This window comes from Schistosoma mansoni, chromosome W (genome assembly GCF_000237925.1).
Source record: "Schistosoma mansoni strain Puerto Rico chromosome W, complete genome".
Taxonomy (NCBI): Eukaryota; Metazoa; Platyhelminthes; class Trematoda; order Strigeidida; family Schistosomatidae; genus Schistosoma; species Schistosoma mansoni.
In genome coordinates, this window is record NC_031502.1 from 15,614,409 (window position 1) to 15,631,793 (window position 17,385).

General features: G+C 34.4%; 1 protein-coding gene across 1 annotated transcript in view; it reads left to right on the plus strand.

Annotated features, from left to right (window-relative positions):
- Nucleotides 1-424: 424 nt before the first annotated feature.
- Nucleotides 425-17,385, plus strand: part of Smp_142130 (hypothetical protein) — a gene marked incomplete at both ends in the record, with an annotated part of 62,714 nt that continues 45,753 nt past the window's right edge. The window contains 6 exons of the mRNA XM_018788728.1: nt 425-440; nt 1,558-1,814; nt 3,391-3,473; nt 6,556-6,679; nt 12,184-12,696; nt 14,046-14,218. Of these exons, the coding sequence (XP_018654242.1) occupies nt 425-440; nt 1,558-1,814; nt 3,391-3,473; nt 6,556-6,679; nt 12,184-12,696; nt 14,046-14,218 (1,166 nt within the window). The remainder of the gene's footprint in view (nt 441-1,557; nt 1,815-3,390; nt 3,474-6,555; nt 6,680-12,183; nt 12,697-14,045; nt 14,219-17,385) is intronic.

A 17,385-nucleotide genomic window follows, 5' to 3' on the forward strand; every position in this document is an offset into this window, starting at 1 on the left:
TAATGTATGTTACGGAAGTGAGTGGAACTTCATGTCTGCTGCATACTTAAAAGTTTTTAGGTTTAAACATGTGTGTTCTAGTAGTTGAAAAAATTGTTTATCTAACGAAATCAATATTCCCACTTCGAATATACCTAATTTGTCAAAACGTGAAACCAGTGAATCAGAAGTTAACTCCTTTATGCTCCTAATATGAACGTTTCATTTTATTCTGTTTTAAAGCTAAGCGAAAAATAACTGATCTTCCCCAGGCCAGAATGTTACTTTATTTATTTCTTCCAATGGACCAGCTAGAGAATACAACTGGTGTAACGAAATTGTAAAAGCTAATATTAAATGCGAATTAACCTACGTTCTTTTTTCTTAAGTTCACTGTAATCCACTCCACTCACCGAAATCGCTGTGGTCATAAAAAGACATTCCTATGAAACATATTTGTAGTGAGTTATATCCATATGTAGACAGTCATTTTGTTATCAGTACTATTTTGTTGTAAGCATGGAGAGCACACGTGTCATTTCAATGATAAAAATAACAAATAGGTATCACAAATGAAATTAATTTGGCTGTGACTTCTTACTATTTCAATAGTTCAATAAATTACGAATAACATGGACAATTACACAGGATAATGAATAAATAAGTAGAGATGATAGTGGCTAGCAGTGACATTCAGCGTTTCACCCTATTTGGATGTACATGCATCACAGAGTTGATATTCACTCCGGGACTTGAACCTATTATCGTTCGCTCCAAACACTACTGCGTTATCCACTTAGCTGCTGAGTTCAGATAGCCAATAGCTCCTACAATGGGGTGAACTTTAATTTGTTTTTGTATTGGTTGTTTGGATATCTCCGTCGATGTTTAGGACTGCAATTGATCAGTCGCTTATTGGCATATATCCTTCGTGTGCGGATCGTCTTGATGTTGTCTTAAATCACAAGCATTATGAGCTAATCACAATCATCTCTGCTTGTAATGCTTGTGGTTTAAGGCAACATTAAGGCAATCTGCATACGATGCACTTATGTCAGCAAGAGGACTGATCAGTCGCCGTCCTAAACATCAGTGGAAAGGTTCAAGCAACCGATACAAAAGAAAATGAATAAGTACTTTGCAACAAAAACCAGACAAAATTGTCTTTCTTTCTTATGTTAGAAGTTATACTTTTTGAAAACTTATATTTCTTACTTAGATTTAGAGAGAAGATGTATCTTTGTGACTACTCAAACATTTTATAAAAATATGTAAACATTACTTTAAATATTTTTTCCTAAAGATTGCAGTTATGTATAGGCTTTATGTACTGCGAATGTAATGTGAAAAATCCATTATCTATTTATCGACGTAAAAAACAGCTGGTAAAGTGATTGATTTCCACAATATTATTTCCTTGAGTTATAATCTTTCAATTTTGATGTAAATTGAAACTTTCAGTATAACTGAGTGATTGAATCAGTAAAGTACATACTGCTGGTTTGTTTTAGATTTTTCAAGAAAGAATTAAACTGGAGGAATATGTCTTAATAAACTTTTGCGTTTTTCTTTTCAAAGGATCAATTCCATTAATTCAGCTCAACTATAGTGAACTAAGCTCACAAATATTGGTGCCAAGAGAACAGATTGAAGATTGTATACAAAATGTTTGTGTAACATTAGGTCAATACTTGTATCATGAAAAATTTGCCGAAGTTATATTTAATGATATTGGAAAGTTACGTATAAACAAAAAGAAATCGAAATTCTGTTTCTTCAATAGTTTCCTAAGTGAACTTGATAATACTGGAAGGCTGGTTCAAACTTTTCAAAATGTGAGTTGATATGAAATGGTCACTCTTTATGAAAATTCTAAAAACTCAGTGAGCGTTTGAATACAATCTTCAGTTCCTAAGAATGCAGTATAAAGTATAATATGTCAACCAACTGTGTCCTAGGCTCTCCTTTCTAGTTGCTACAATGGGTTCTTTGGTCTGCCTCTTTTCCTTTTGTCTCAAGGATCCCAGGCTACGGCTCACTTTATATTCCAGTTGCAATGGTTTCTGCAAAGTATGTTTTATCCACCTTCAATTTCTTCTCTTAATCTCCTCGTGTATCAGCCGGTTATTCCTTTACCAGAGTAGGTTATTGCTGATGGTCTCAGGCCGATGGATCTAGATTATCATGTGTAGATAGCGGTTTGTTAATACTTATACCTTTATGATAATGGTTGTAGTTATTCTCCAAGTTTCAGCCCCGTATAATAAAACTGTTTTAACGTCCGTATTGTAAATTATAATTTTGGTTTTCATTGACAGCTCTTTTCCATTTCTTGTCTGATGCCAAATTCCACCTGAAATGCACTAGTGGGCTATCTTATGTCCATAACTTTGCAATTCAGTCCCTTGTAGGAGTATCGTGTGATCGTTAAGATCTTTCCAGATATCCCATGGTACAGAAGATTCCAAAAGATTTTCCTATTCACAATGTCGAATTCTATTTCATAATCGAGGAAGTTGATATATAGTGATAGGTTCCATTTAGTTAATTGTTCACCAATGATCCACAGTGTCACAATTTGGTCGATACATAACTGGTTCTTAAAAAAGTCAGCCTGTTGATCTAAAAGTAGGAAATCTACGAAATCTTTTGTTCTTTGCAGTAGTACGCTTAAAAAGTTTCCTTTGCTACTGAAGGTAGTGTGATCTTTATAGTTATTAAACAAATATTTTATTTGAAACAACTACTTTCTTAAATAGAGTTGAAGTTGATTATTTGTACAAATCATATAAGCTTTGAATAACTTTTGAATGTATTATTTTGTAATCATTCAAAACTACATAATAAAAATATAGTAAATCCTAAGACACATTTCATGTGACTTCTCATTTAATCTGAAAAGTTGTGAATAATGATCAGCACGTACTACAGAGATTAGCAATCACTCTTCTTAAAGGATACATAAGTAGTAGTATTAGTAGTAGGATGTTGAGCAATATTTTCATCCTCATTTTCGCTCTTATTATGTACATTTATAGGTCATAACCGCAAACTAATTAGTAACGGACAATGCTATTACTGACATTAAAGACGTCAGTTAACATGGTTTAATGATGAAGAATGCTTTGGTCAATAATGGCTGTTTGATCAACTTTAGTTTCTACATATTCTTTGAACTCATACAATAGTTTTTTAGATTTTGATTATAACAAGTGCTCATGAGTTATAGTAATAACGATAAATTCCATACATGTTTTTGTCGTTTGATTTATAAATATGTGACATTTCTCGCGTTTGACTTCAAACTGAAGCTTCTACGATTTTCTGTGGCCACATTAGTTTTTTCTAGACGATTAAATAAGAGAATAGTAATGTAAATTACCAAAAAGATGTAATTGTTCCTGATTTTAGCGTCCAGAATCTTCTGACGGTGTAACAACTGATCGATCAGTGTTGAGCGACAGAAGTCATGGATCTATTAATTCCGTGAAAAAGTAAGTTATGGCAATTTGATTAAGCAATGATGATACATTCAAACCTTTTATGTCCCTTTGTATGTCTTTAAGATTCATACTAAATCTCTAACTAATCTTGGCAAAATGAGAAGCGTAATGGTAGCAAACAAAGAAGTCTATCTATCTTAATTAAAACCTGGTGCCTCCACAGTTTAATGCTTCGGTGCTTACTATAAGTTCGCAACTTTTGTTTCAAGTCAGTCGATCATAATTTTTAATTGGATACTATGTTTTAGAGTTTGTTACTTGCTTACTTACGCCTGTTACTCCTCGTGAATGAGCAGAGGTCGCCCAACAGCATTCTGCATCCGAATCTGTCCTCGACAATATTTTCCAGTTGTTCCCAATTGTTATTTATCCTTTTCATATCTGCTTCCGATTCTCGACGCAGTGTGTTCTTTGGCCTTCCTCTTTTCCGTTTCCATTCGAGATTCCAAGTTAGCGCTTGTCTCGTGATGCAGCTTTATGATTTGCGCAATGTATGTCCTATCCAATTCCAGAGTATTTCCTTAATTTCTTCTTCAACTGGAAGCTGATTTGTTCTCTTCCACAGTAGGCTGTTACTGATGGTATCTGGCCAACGGACATTCAGTATTTTGCGCGGATAATTGTTTAGAAATACTTGTACCACTTGAGGATGGTTGTGGTAGTTCTCAAGGTTTCAGCTCCGTACAGTAGAACTGTGCTGGCGTTCGTATTGAAGATCCTGACTTCGATATTGGTTAACAGTTGTTTTGAGTTCCATATGTTCTTCAATTGTAGAAGTGCTGTCCTTGCCTTGCCAATCCTTACCTTTGCACCTACATCGGATCGTCCTTGTTCATCGATGACGCTATCCAGGTATGTGAAGGTTTCCGCCTCTTTCAGAGTTTAATTATCAATTGTGATTGGGTTGGTGTTCTCCGAGTTGTATTTGAGAATCTTGCTTTTTCCCTTGTGTATGTTGAGGCCTACTGCTGCAGAGACTGCTACCGCACTGGTTGTCTTGGTTTGCATTTGTTGGTCTGTATAGGATAGGAGAGCTAGGTCATCTGCGAAGTCCAAGTCGTTTAGTTGTATCCAAGCTGTTCATTGTATTCCGTGCTTTCGCTGAGATGTTTAGGTCTTCGTAATCCATTCAATCATCAGAAGAAAGAGAAAGGGGGATGGTAGGCAGCCTTGTCTGACTCTGGTCCTCACTTGCAATGCTTCTGTCAGCTATCCTACATGCAGGACATTACAATGTAGTCCGTCATATGAATTCCGTATGATGTTGGCGATTTTCCTAGGTGCGCCATAGTGTTGAAGAAGGTTCCATAAGGTTCTCCTATCCACAGTGTCAAACGTCCTCTCATAGTCGAGGAAGTTGTAATATAATGACAAGTTCCATTCAATTGGTTGTCCAACGACGATTCGCAGTGTCGCAGTTTGGTCTGTATACGACCGACCTGTTTATCTCGAAGTTGGACGTCTACCGAATCTTTCGTCCGGTTCAGCAACACTCTGTTGAAAACGTTTCCTGGTATCGATTGTAGTGTGATGCCTCCGTAGTTCTCACACTTATTCAGATCTCCCTTCTTTGTATCTTGATGAGGTATCCTTCTTCCAGTCTGTTATTACATGTTCTTCCTCTCAAATCTCCCTGAATAGGATTTGGAGCCTCTTTACAGTTACCTCTGTTTCTGATTACAGTTCTTCGGTTGGTATATTTTCAGGCCCTGTTGCTTTCCCATTCTTGATTTGTCTGATCGTTACGCTGATTTCTTCGATCGTTGGTGGAGTGACATTTATAGGAAGGTCTGTGTGTGCTGATTTGATATCCGGTGGAGCTGGTCAATTCAAGAGTTCCTCAAAGTGTTCTACCCATCTGTTCCTCTGTTCTTGAATATCACTGGTTGGCTTGCCTTCTTTGTCCTTGACCGGTGTCTGTGGTTTACAATTTTTCCTTTCCAGCTTCTTCGTTGTGTAATATAGTTGTCTGATATTTCCTTCACTTTCAGCCTTTTCCTTTGTCGTTGCTAGGTCTTCCACGTATTTCTGCTTGCCAGCTCTAAAGCATTTCCTCACTCCCTTGTTTGCTTCTATGTATTTAGCCTGTGCCTTGACTTCCTCTGTTCTTGCTCGACTGTTGTTAATTGCTGTCTTCTTGTTATTCTTTTCTTGAATCTTGTCAAGGGTTTCGATGGAGATCTATTCCTTGTGATGATAGTTCTTGCGAACCATTCCATTTTGTGACATGCTTTTATATGCTGTCAGAAAACTGGCTAAAATAAATTTCGGTTTTGTCTTCACTGAGCTGAACGGTTTAATTGCAGATCTTCAATTGTCATTTTGGATAGCATTAGTTTTAATTTTCTGGGTGTCCGGTTCATGTTTATGTTAAATGGTTTATTAAAAATTGGCCACTGCGCAGGCGATATGCACTATTGTTAGAGGTTTGTATTTTTCATTGAATAAAATGCGAAATAAGTATTCCTACTGGCTTGTCGTTATTCATTGCTATCAGCTTCATCAAAGTGACGGTAAACCAGAATTTACAAAAATCTCTGTCTGTATCAATTCATTTACTCAACAACGTAGAATTACTTAATGCAGAAGAATTTTCATCGAGTTATTGTATAAAAGCTGAGATTTTTGTAAATTGTGGTCTACTATTACTCTGATAAAGCTATTTATACCAATAAAAACACTTTTTTTGTTTTCACGTATTGGGAAATACAATTTTCTAATAGTAGTATAGATTTTACGTTGTCTAGTGAAATGGATTAAACAATCGATTTTATTTACTTTTTATTTTACTGGCCGTTAGTAAATTTTAGGGAAATCAGCTCTGTGTTGTTAAGATCTAAACTGTCATCTTATGGGGTAGCTAGATTTATTAATGGATCTTCTACGATAATTTGTAGGTCAACGTTAGGGTAAAAGTAGTTTATATTATCGAGACTTGTTTAATACGCTTTAAATTACTACCCCGTTATTCTGCCATGATGATTTTTAAACTAAACCAATTCGAATAGAAAAATCTATTCATTGTTCACGAATCCATCTCTAACGTACGGTTATTTAAAAAATTTTGTTAAAGGAGATTGGCTACCATAGATGAAGATAAGCCTTCTACTTCTCCTATGCCTCCGTTAAGTGAAAAAACATATCAATTTAAGAAACAAGGTATGTATTCATTAATTATTACCGAAGTGTTTTTAAAGGTTTGTGATCTGAGATGTTTTAAATCTGCAAAATGTGAGGTTGTATGAATTCATGTATTATATGTATATGAAAATTCTTTGGAATCTTAGACTAAAGCTTATCGCAGTGATTTTTTAAACTTTTATACTTTTAAAACTTAATTTTATGAGAACCAATATTCAGGATAATAAAGAAGTAACAAGTATATCACTCAATAAATCAGCTATCGTCAATCTTTGACTTCATTTTCTTGAAGCATGTAGACGTTACATCGTTAAATCCTATTCAAGAAAATAACTAAATAACTAGTGACAAAAAGTTAGAAATAGGAAATTCAGCTGACACAGGTACACAAAGGAATATTTGGTTCTGAAAAATATGAGATTTCCACTTTACGTTTGATGTCATGGTTACTATTACGTAGGTTTAAGAGCAGATTATATCTGTATGGGTCCTACTAAAAAACAGTAAAATGTTTTAATTTTACATTAAATAATTTTTTTGCTCTCATATACCTATTAATTACGTAAACAGAACTCCAGTAGGAGTGTGCCACGCCATACTGCGATTTTCCTATTAGTTTATTTGCAAAATGTTTCTAAACTATGCGATACGCGGAGAGGTTTGGTGATGCTACATCCTACGAACTGGATTATCAAGTAATTTTGTTTGACACTTCGATCTCCAATATTCAGTCATCCAACTTATTAAAGACAACATTTTCTGAGATATTATTCTGTCTTGCAAGAGATAACTTTTATTATCAACAATATCCGTTCTCTTATTTCAGTATCAATTTTAAAACATCCTCTTTTTAATCAATGCATTTTATGTTATCAGATTTATTCATAGAGGAGTATAAAAGTATTCCAGGATTATAAATTACCTTTAATGTGTTGCTGAGACTTGTTAGACTTCAGGTAATGTGTATGTTCAATTATAATTTAAAAAATAATTTATTCAGTCAGTAATATAGTTGTTTTGTGCATGATACTTCAATCTAATAGCCATGTAAAACAGAACCAAATCTAAAGTATTTGATTATTTATGTTTGAATGTCGATTATATCTGTCGTTTTCTACTCATTATGTCAAATCCAAAAGTGACTTTGGGAAATAAAACTATAATATTTAGTTACTAAATCATATGTTTATTATGGCTTGATCCTTCCTATATCTAATTCTCACAAAAGGAGTATTGTCAAGGTGTTCCATCAGGAAAAGTAAGTCCCTATAGTGTTTATAATACAATGAATCGGTGCAGTTCCGATTCAAACTAACAGCTGAATGAATTATTGTTAAAAAAACATCGAAGACGTTTGAAAGTCGAGCAAGAAAATATCAAACAAGGTTTCAGTCTTCAATAGTGTTTGTATGGTCAACTTCAGTCACAATCAACTTTTAGGTGCTTCTGGATCTGATGTATGGAGTTTTCACTGGAAAGTGCAAGGCAGTGGCTTCAGAGGAGGATGTCGTGCCAGTGGTTATGATTACGTGGAAGCCAAACGATAATCAAAAGACTCATTTTAATAACTTAGGTGATTGTCACTTTTATATTTAAATAACATCAAGGGTAGCATGTCTTAATTGCAAGCAAGTGAAGATTAAATATATGATACAAAATCGTTGTGGTTAAATTAGTAGATTGACAATCAGCACAGAAACAAGTAAACGCATTGAACTAATCGAATACACAGCCTTTCAAAGTTCTTGAAGATGGACTAAATTAACTAGTGAATATCATCAAATGATATGCCGCACTGATGGTTGAGAGTGTAATGGAGGATATTGTCTGATCAAATCCTATAAAACTATACAGGATCGTGTTCTAAATATTTACCCTTATGTTTCTATGATATTCAGTTGAACAAGATTATGATTTCAAAAAGGTTAAGGCAACCCTTTAGATGAATTCACAAATAACTGGTCACCTGAACCTAGTACTCGAATTCGCTCTCAGGTCATATATTTGGTACTGAATAGCTGAATATTTGTGTTTTGTGTACTTGACATTTTAAGGTCACAATGATTAGATCAGTATTTATCAAACTATTGATTATTTTTCTCATCTCGTTTGGAAACTAACGTTAGTTACTGAACAGATATGAATTTTTACTTTGATCTTCACTATATATAGTTCAATTATGGTAGAATTTTAGACTCCACTTTTTTATTAAGCATTTGCTGTCTCAAAAGATTGACGGTAACATACCATAACAACAAAACAGTTATTAAAAATATCTTCAATTTAACATACTGTTACTATAGCTTTTATCTCTGTGTAGTAGTGATTAAAGCTAGAGAAATCTGTTCAAACCGGTACTGCGTTGCATACTTTCAAGTTGCCCCAACTGACAACAGTACATCAATCTGAAGTCGATAAGAGGAAGACTAAGTAATAGAGATTATAGTACTATCGATATTAAGGGAGTAAAACAAGGAAGCGAGCTCTGAACTCACTGAACAGAATGCCTCTAGAGTCTAGAAGGAAATACTAAAAAAACTGAGGAGTGGATCTATACTATTTCTCCCTATTTCCCCAAAATGAGTTTTGAATGTCTCATAGATCTCAAGCCTGCTTATTCCTACAAGGCTCATATCAATAAACAGTGACCTAATATGTAGGTAACATTATGTGATCTAAACTTTCTTAACCTTCCACTAAAAATCTACCCGCCGGCTAGTATGATACGTTAAGAGGAAGTGACCACGTGTAGTCAACATAAATCCAAATCACTAAATTTGATATTAGTTTGCACAATCACCAAAAAGTTTACGAATTTCCGATTTCGCAGATTACTTCTACAGAACATTTCTCTTTTACTAGTATTTAGCATATACACATAATGATTTGAAAACATTTGTCTCTAATACCCATATAAAAGAGAGTATTCAGCCGTTACTTTATAGTTGAAAGTAATGTATAACGCATTTATTGTGAAATACGTAACTCCAGAATATATCAAATTGAAACACTCATCGTTATAAATGTCATCCAACGGTTTAGTGACTAGAACTTATAATTCGATGCTATTAGAATTATTTTTCCAGAATATTTATTTAAGATAACTGATCTACTATATTATCGATTGTAACTTTGGTCTTTGTTGGGAGTTATGTAGACTGCTACGTCTGGATTCTTTGGGGTAACTAGAATTAGTAGTTAAAAACAAGATTTGGTTCACATCACTTATAACTGTACAAGTATACTCAGTTTCTAACTTTTTCCAAGTTTCCAATATACTAATATTATATATATATTCTTGCTTCTTGGTTACTTGCAGACGTTTTTTCTCTTGGTTGTGGTGGTCCGAAGTGCGTTAGCTGAAACAAACTCTATTTTTGCAGAAGTTTTAACTTATTTTTTTTATTTGAATAGTAAATAAAAGAAAATAAGTCAGTTTACTTTTTGCAACAAGTAGGTTATTTTAGTTCTTGTACCGCCCTACAGATAACTACAGAACACCACATTTGTTCAAGACTGATGCACCTATAGGTAATAAACTGATAAGAAATATTTCGTAGACTTCGTTTTTTTTGGCAAATGATACTTTTGTTTTCTAATCCATAGATGATCAGTCAAGTACCAGTGATAAAGTTTCAAGGATAGATGATCCTGATATTGTAAGATGTAATACTGATTCCTTAACATCGTGTATTCAAACTAGTCGAATGCATCGAAACAATCAAGTATGTAAACATTTACGCAAGAATTTTATTGTTTCAGTGTCTTGATAATTTTTATTATTATACTTAAAAATGATTCAGTCTCATTCTTAGAAGTGACTAATCAGATCCCATGGAGCAGGGAAATTATAAATAATCATCAAAAACATATTTCTCATATGAAATATTTTGTATATGTTTTTTAGATCAGGCTTAGTTAGCTCTGGTGATAAATTATTGAGGCAGTTGAAATACTAGTGTATCGTTTACCTCAACTGATGTTGAATTGTGTAGAAATAGAAAAGCAGAGAAGTAAAAATGTCAAATACTTAGAATCAGAGCATTTATTACCTACTGTAGTTCAACATCGGATATATGCTGTTCATTTTTTATGGTAGCAATGATTCTTACTGAAAATTCTCCATAATGGTTTTTGTTACTGTTAAAAAAATGTAAACTGTGTCTTTGTATCATGTTTCAGTTGTGTTACACTTGAAACACAATGGAGGTTATGAAATCAGTTCTACCTAAATTACTTATGTTACGATTTATATTTGTCTCGTTAGGGATTTTGATAGTTTTGTGTAGCTAGTGATATTCTGTAATTATTGTTTTTCATAGTCGTTTATTATCTAGATTTTTACATAAGTTCATGAATAAGTGCAATGAACCTATGGAACGAATGGTTATTTCACAGTTAAACAGTTGTTACCTTGTTCATAATTTTAAAACATTGTATACCAATTAGATAAACAGGAAGAACAGATTTATGAGTACTAAGAAAAGTTGTAATTTGCAAAGAAAAAGAATTAAAACCGTAATTCTAAAAACAATCAATTAAGTATTTTTAGTGGTTAATTTCGTAAAGACGAGTAATTTCAGTCTGTATATAAAGATAGAGAGAACTGGTGACCAGATAGGAAATTATCCTATATTAAGATCGAAAAATTCAGCGGAAGTCTATTTATCGAACGGTGTAATGTGGTTAATTAATTACACTGCAATATCATTTGGTTCGGTTTGCTTCCGTTAAGATGTGGACAAGAACAAGCACAATACTTTTATTCACGATTTGTTGCAGACTGTCTTCAAACATTAAATATTATATTAGACTATGCAGACTACTGGTTGTAGTATTTTTGATCAGAAAAAGTGTTTTATGTAGTTTTGTTTCATATTTTTTAAATCCACAGAATTTTCTAATATATATTACTTTAGTGCTACAAGTTTTGGCAGAAGACAACAAGAAACCTAAAGCGCTTGAAATACTCTACATTTTTAGGGAGGAACCACCTAACTTTTTAAAGGACACAAATATTTAGCTTCCAAAAGTAACACGTATAAAACCTTTTTGTTTTGTGTAACAGAAAATTTATTGTTGAGTAAATGGCAAGCACTTATGTCTTCTATTCCTTTAGAAAGTTCAGGATTCAGATTTTGAAGCAAATTAAACAGTATAGATTATGATAATCGACTAACTATTGCTGACTATCGAATATTAGCAATAAATTCTGGTTAAAAACGTGACTATTGATGATCCATAAACTGAAATGAATTTTTCAAGAAGAATAACTCACCAAAACATGGCCCATAGAAATTAATACTGCGAGTGAATTCATGTTAAAAATGTACTATAAGATGTTGCTGTTACTGATTCAAATATTTGGTCATCAAGTTAGTAATCAAAATGTTTGTCAGTGGTCACACCTTACCTCCAGTCTAAATAGGAATACTGGAGTTCAAGTACCTAAAAACAAAGATTCAACAAAATCCTTATGTGTTCAAATTCATCCTTTTGAATTGTTGAAAAATATATAATTATTTCAGAACTTTCATCGTTGTTTAATCCAATTGTTTAGGTTTCAGCAGTCGAGGAAATGCCGGAAACTGCCAGTCAGCATGAATCATTCCCAGAAAAAGAATTTAATGAAAATCCTACAATTTCAAGTCCACCTTCAACTGTTGCAGATAACACTGAATTAAATCAAAAAGGTTACATTACACCGGATTTGCCAAAACTTTATACAACTGATATTGAACAGTATGTCAAACAGAGTTCAAAAGTTACAAGTCATTGTTCTGCATCCTGTACAAGCTCTAAATTGTCAGATTACTCAAGATCTACACTATCAAGTGTGCGCTCATTAAAAAGTAATATTGAAGAACTAGAGAAAAGAATACCTAAGACTGATGGCAATTGTAACCATGCAATAAGTAAAAATAATGGGTTATGTTATTTGTGCTATCAGAGACGTATACGTAATATTCCTGTAGATTTAAAAGATGAAATAAAGAAGAGGGAACAAGCTGAAGATGAACTTTTACAAATTTATCAAAGAATGAGGGAAAATAATGAAACTAATCGAGAACAAGTAAGCTTTATCATAATTTTGGAATATAAATATATAATTGACATTTACAGTTAAATGCAACTCAGAAAGCAAGTATCATTTCATTTACTATGATTTGGATCACACTGATTTCAAGACTATGAGGATGATTATTTGCTTACCTCAAACCATCTAAAGACAAAAGCGTTCAGTAGATTGAATTTTGTGCTTAAACCGCAAAGCGCAGTGGTATACACGAAGACCGTTATGGAAAGATTATTATGCTGTGACATTTTGCTTAGTTGTATTGCAGTGAACGGGAACACCAGTAGGAACAACCGAATGTATTTGAATACAAAATTACAGAACATCTTAGTAGAATCTGAGAGCTATACATTAAATACTTCATTTATAAAATGTCAATCAATTATCTCAAACTTGATTATTCCTTCGTTTCCACAACAAGCATCCTCTGTTCTCGTCTTCTTCTCTTTGCTCTTCTTAACCTTCTACCACCAGACAATTCACTTCCAATTTCTGATGCACACTACTTATATCTGTTGACATCAGTAGCACACACCACACTCGTACGCCTTTTAAAGTAGTCGTTCTTGCTGTGGTCCTGCTCGCCGTGCTACTTTCTTCTTTTCTGCAGTCTGTGCCACGCTCTCCGTCAAAATGTCGAGTCTGTGGCGCGCGCACTGACCTTTATGGCTCCGTCGATCTACCGAGCTTTCAAAATCCGACGCACACCCAACATCTGGGACGTTCGATGCCTGAGCTCCAGAAACCACACGTTCCACCGCCCCTCTCTATCGACAACACCCGCTGCGGCCAACACTACCACGCTGCCACGCCAGAACACTCCACTATACACGACCTTCCCCCACCAGACCGCCTTAACCGACACCTCTCTAGAGAATAATTGATGTGGAATAAAGGAACAGTCAAGTCTGAGACAATTGATTGACATTTTTCAAATTCAGTATTTACTGTGTGATCCTCAGATCTTACTGTGAGATTCTGTAATTTTGTATTCAAATACATTCGTTGTCCCCACTGTTGTTCTCGTTCACTACAGTGTTTGTTCTTTTCTATCCGGAAAAGTTGCGCAGATAAAGATATAAATACAAATAAATAATTTAGTTTGGGTATCGAGCCCTTTTAATAAAGCCATTGTTTGCTTCTAGATACCATCCATTAAATAATGGTAACTTGGCAACTTGGACCGACGTACATCTGTGCTAGGCTCTATGTTGATATCTGTTTGTTGGTTATCTATGATCAAATATTCATAGAGGCTTACTTAAGGTAATATGTAAGTTTTTGCTTACGATGGTTTGTGCTGTGTTCCTAAAAGTTAAGCGACTCTATTTTTATTTAAATTTCAGGAGAATTTGCTCACCAGGAGGAATGAATTATGCAAACAGGCAGCTTTTAATTTGGGTGTTGCTTGTTCGAAACGTATGAAAAAGTCATTTGTGGATCCTACAATCTATCAAACATTTATTATGGATAAAAGACCACCTACACCACTTCGTCAAACTAAACAGAAAGAATTGAAGTGAGTTTATAGCACCTCATCTACGTCAATGTATACAGTATACGTCTAGTTTTATTAACCTCTTCCATTAATTTATTTAACGGACAGTGTCATTCGGTCAGTAATAATTTTTCAATACCATAGTATTATTATCATATTGGTATGTGGATTTATGCTTGATCACATGTTACAGCCTACATTAAGCTGTAGTTAACGCTTCATATTGTCTTCTGAAATTTGTATGCTTTTGGGAGTTATCTAACAATGGTCATGAAGACGAATGATTTACTAAGCACAGCGATTGTCTTGAAGAAATCCCACTACAAGTTCAAACTCAGACTCACTTTAGTCTAAAGTAACTGCAAGACTTTATAAAGTTAAAATATTCGTCTAGTTTATTTTTGTGTGAATTGTTCTTAACACATTGTTCTTGTCCAGTATTTATCACATACAACAGATCATTTAAACAGTTTAAAAAAGACGCATTATCACCTAACGATGATGGGATTAGATGATTAAGCATCTTTTACAATGTCTTTATATAACGTGTTCATAAAAGTAAATATATTTTGATTGTTTTTAAAATATGCCGTATGACTAATAGTTTCTAAAAAAAAAACTAAATAATCCTAAGTTGCTAAAACTATACCTTGTTGACATGCATAGAATTGTAGCTCATGAGTTAATGTCGAATCGAAAAAGAATTAAAAAAAACGAGATAGCATTAAGCGACTATTTTGTGTATGCTTGAAGATATTTGAGAAATTCTCATCTCGGTACAGGTATGGAACCAAAAGGGATTTTTAGCAAGCGATATATTGCTAATCTTTTGAATTCCAGTGTTTTCCCCCATTAAAGTCTGACCTTTTGGCTAAAGTTTAAGGTATCCAACTCTGTATATAGTGGATGACAAGAGCTGCTAATATAAATAAGCCGCTTTGCACTCCCCAGTTTTCGACATTTTTTTGAATTGTCCTACCGTAGTAAAACATACATTTACATTATTCAGCTCTTCAAAACCCACTTAAATTAGTTGTATGAAAATCACACTGTGAAATATAACAAGTAGGTAACTGAGATTGCTGTATATATTCTTGGTGTTTCATAATAGCCTTGTTTGTTTAATAAAATAATGATGTTTAATAAAACTAGACATTTTCTTTAAACAACATCTTGAACGCAAATCTTTACTATTATCATTCATTTAATCATTTAGATATTGATCAAGAAATTGAGAATTTCTTTCTACCAGTTTATAAAATAGAAGTTGTAGCAAAAATCACTGAATCACAATATCCCATTCACATTCTAATGGTGTTATAGATTGTCTTCTCAGTTTTTTCCTTGTTAATTCTCGTCGCAAGCATAAAAACTTCGTACGGAATTTTTTTTAAGTAGTAATGTCATGGATATTAAACTAGAATTTATATGCATTTTAGGAAATACCAGTGTTTGAACATATTGAATTTCAACAGAAGAAAAACTGAATCGGTCAAGTAAAACACATTGTAGTGGTTCGTGTAAATTTGGTCGGTTCTTAGTGAAAAAGTTATTAAGAAACGTAATATGGAAGCTATTGTTTTACGTTTCCTATTCTCACAGAATGGGCTCATAATATGGTTCGTAACTGCTCTTTTTTGAATATGATTGTGGAAGCAAGGAGAAAAAACTCCACCTGTAGCTCTTTTAGAGTTACTGCCGGTTTCAAGCCCGGGTAAAGGAGGAGGGCTGGGCATGAGGTTAGCGACCCCATCCCCGTAGAAAACTAACTCGCTAAAAAACTCTAACCAGGAAAAATAATTCAAACCATTTAAACTCTCTCTTAGAAGTTGAAGGAAGAATTATGACGCCCCAGGATGAAAGCCGAGATTTTTCGGAAGTCACGAGGCCGATGCCCCTTTTAACAACTAGAGCAACACCCTTTATAGGTACATGGAACGTCCGAACAATGTGGGAGACCGGGAAGACCAGTCAAATAGCAATGAAAATGAGGAGACACAGATTGGTAGTACTTGGAATCACTGAAACCCATTGGACCCAAGCTAGACAGCATAGGATAGATACGGGGGAGATGCTACTGTACTCCGGTCACGAAGAGGAAAATGCTCCAACACACTCAGGGAGTTGCTCTGATGCTGTTTAAACAAGCACGAATAGCACTTATAGAATGGGAATCTCTTGGATCCAGAATTATCAATCCATCATTCAAAACAAAGAAGGAGGGGATCACAATGAATTTTATCCAATGTTGTGTACCCACCAATGATAGCAACGACGACGATAAAGATCAGTTCTACTCGAGGCTGCAATCAATCATAGCTAAGTGCTCAAGAAAGGACCTCAACATCCTAATGGGAGATCTATATGCTAAAGTTGGAATGGACGACACAGGATATGAAGATATAATTGGACGACATGGACTAGGAGAGAGAAATGAAAATGGGGAGGGATTTGCAAATCTATGTGCATTCAACAAATTGGTTATAAGTGGCACAATATTTCGATACAAACACATACACAAAGCTACATGGATCTCACCACACCACACCATACCACACCACAGAGAACGAGATCGATCATATTTGTATCAACAAACAATTCCGAAGGACAATGGAAAATGTGAGAACCAGGAGAGGAGCTGACATTGCTTCAGATCACTACCTGGTTGTGGCCAAGATGAGACTGAAGCTAACGAAACACTGGAAAACTGGGCAAACAGCATTTCAAAGGTTTAATACAGCCTTCCTTCGAGATACTGACAAACTCAACGAATTCAAGATGACTCTAAACAACAGGTCCCAAGCTTTACAGAATATACTGCAAAAACAAGAAAATACGATGGAGGACAACTGGAAAGGGATCTAAGAAGCACTAACTCCGAAGTCTCAGGAGGTTCTGGGCTGCAACAAGCATCATCATAAGAAGTAAATCTCGATCGAAACCCTGGACAAGAGTCAAGGAACGAAGAACAAGAAGACAGCAATTAGCAGCAGCCAAACAAGAGCACAGAAAGTCAAGACACAAACTGAATACACAGAATCAAACAAGCAAGTTAAGAAGAGCATTAAACTAGACAAGCAGAAATACATGGGAGAACTAGCAATGACGGCAGAAAAAGCTGCAAGAGAAGAGAATATGAAACAACTATATGATACAACGAAGAAACTAGAAGGGAAATATAGTAGACC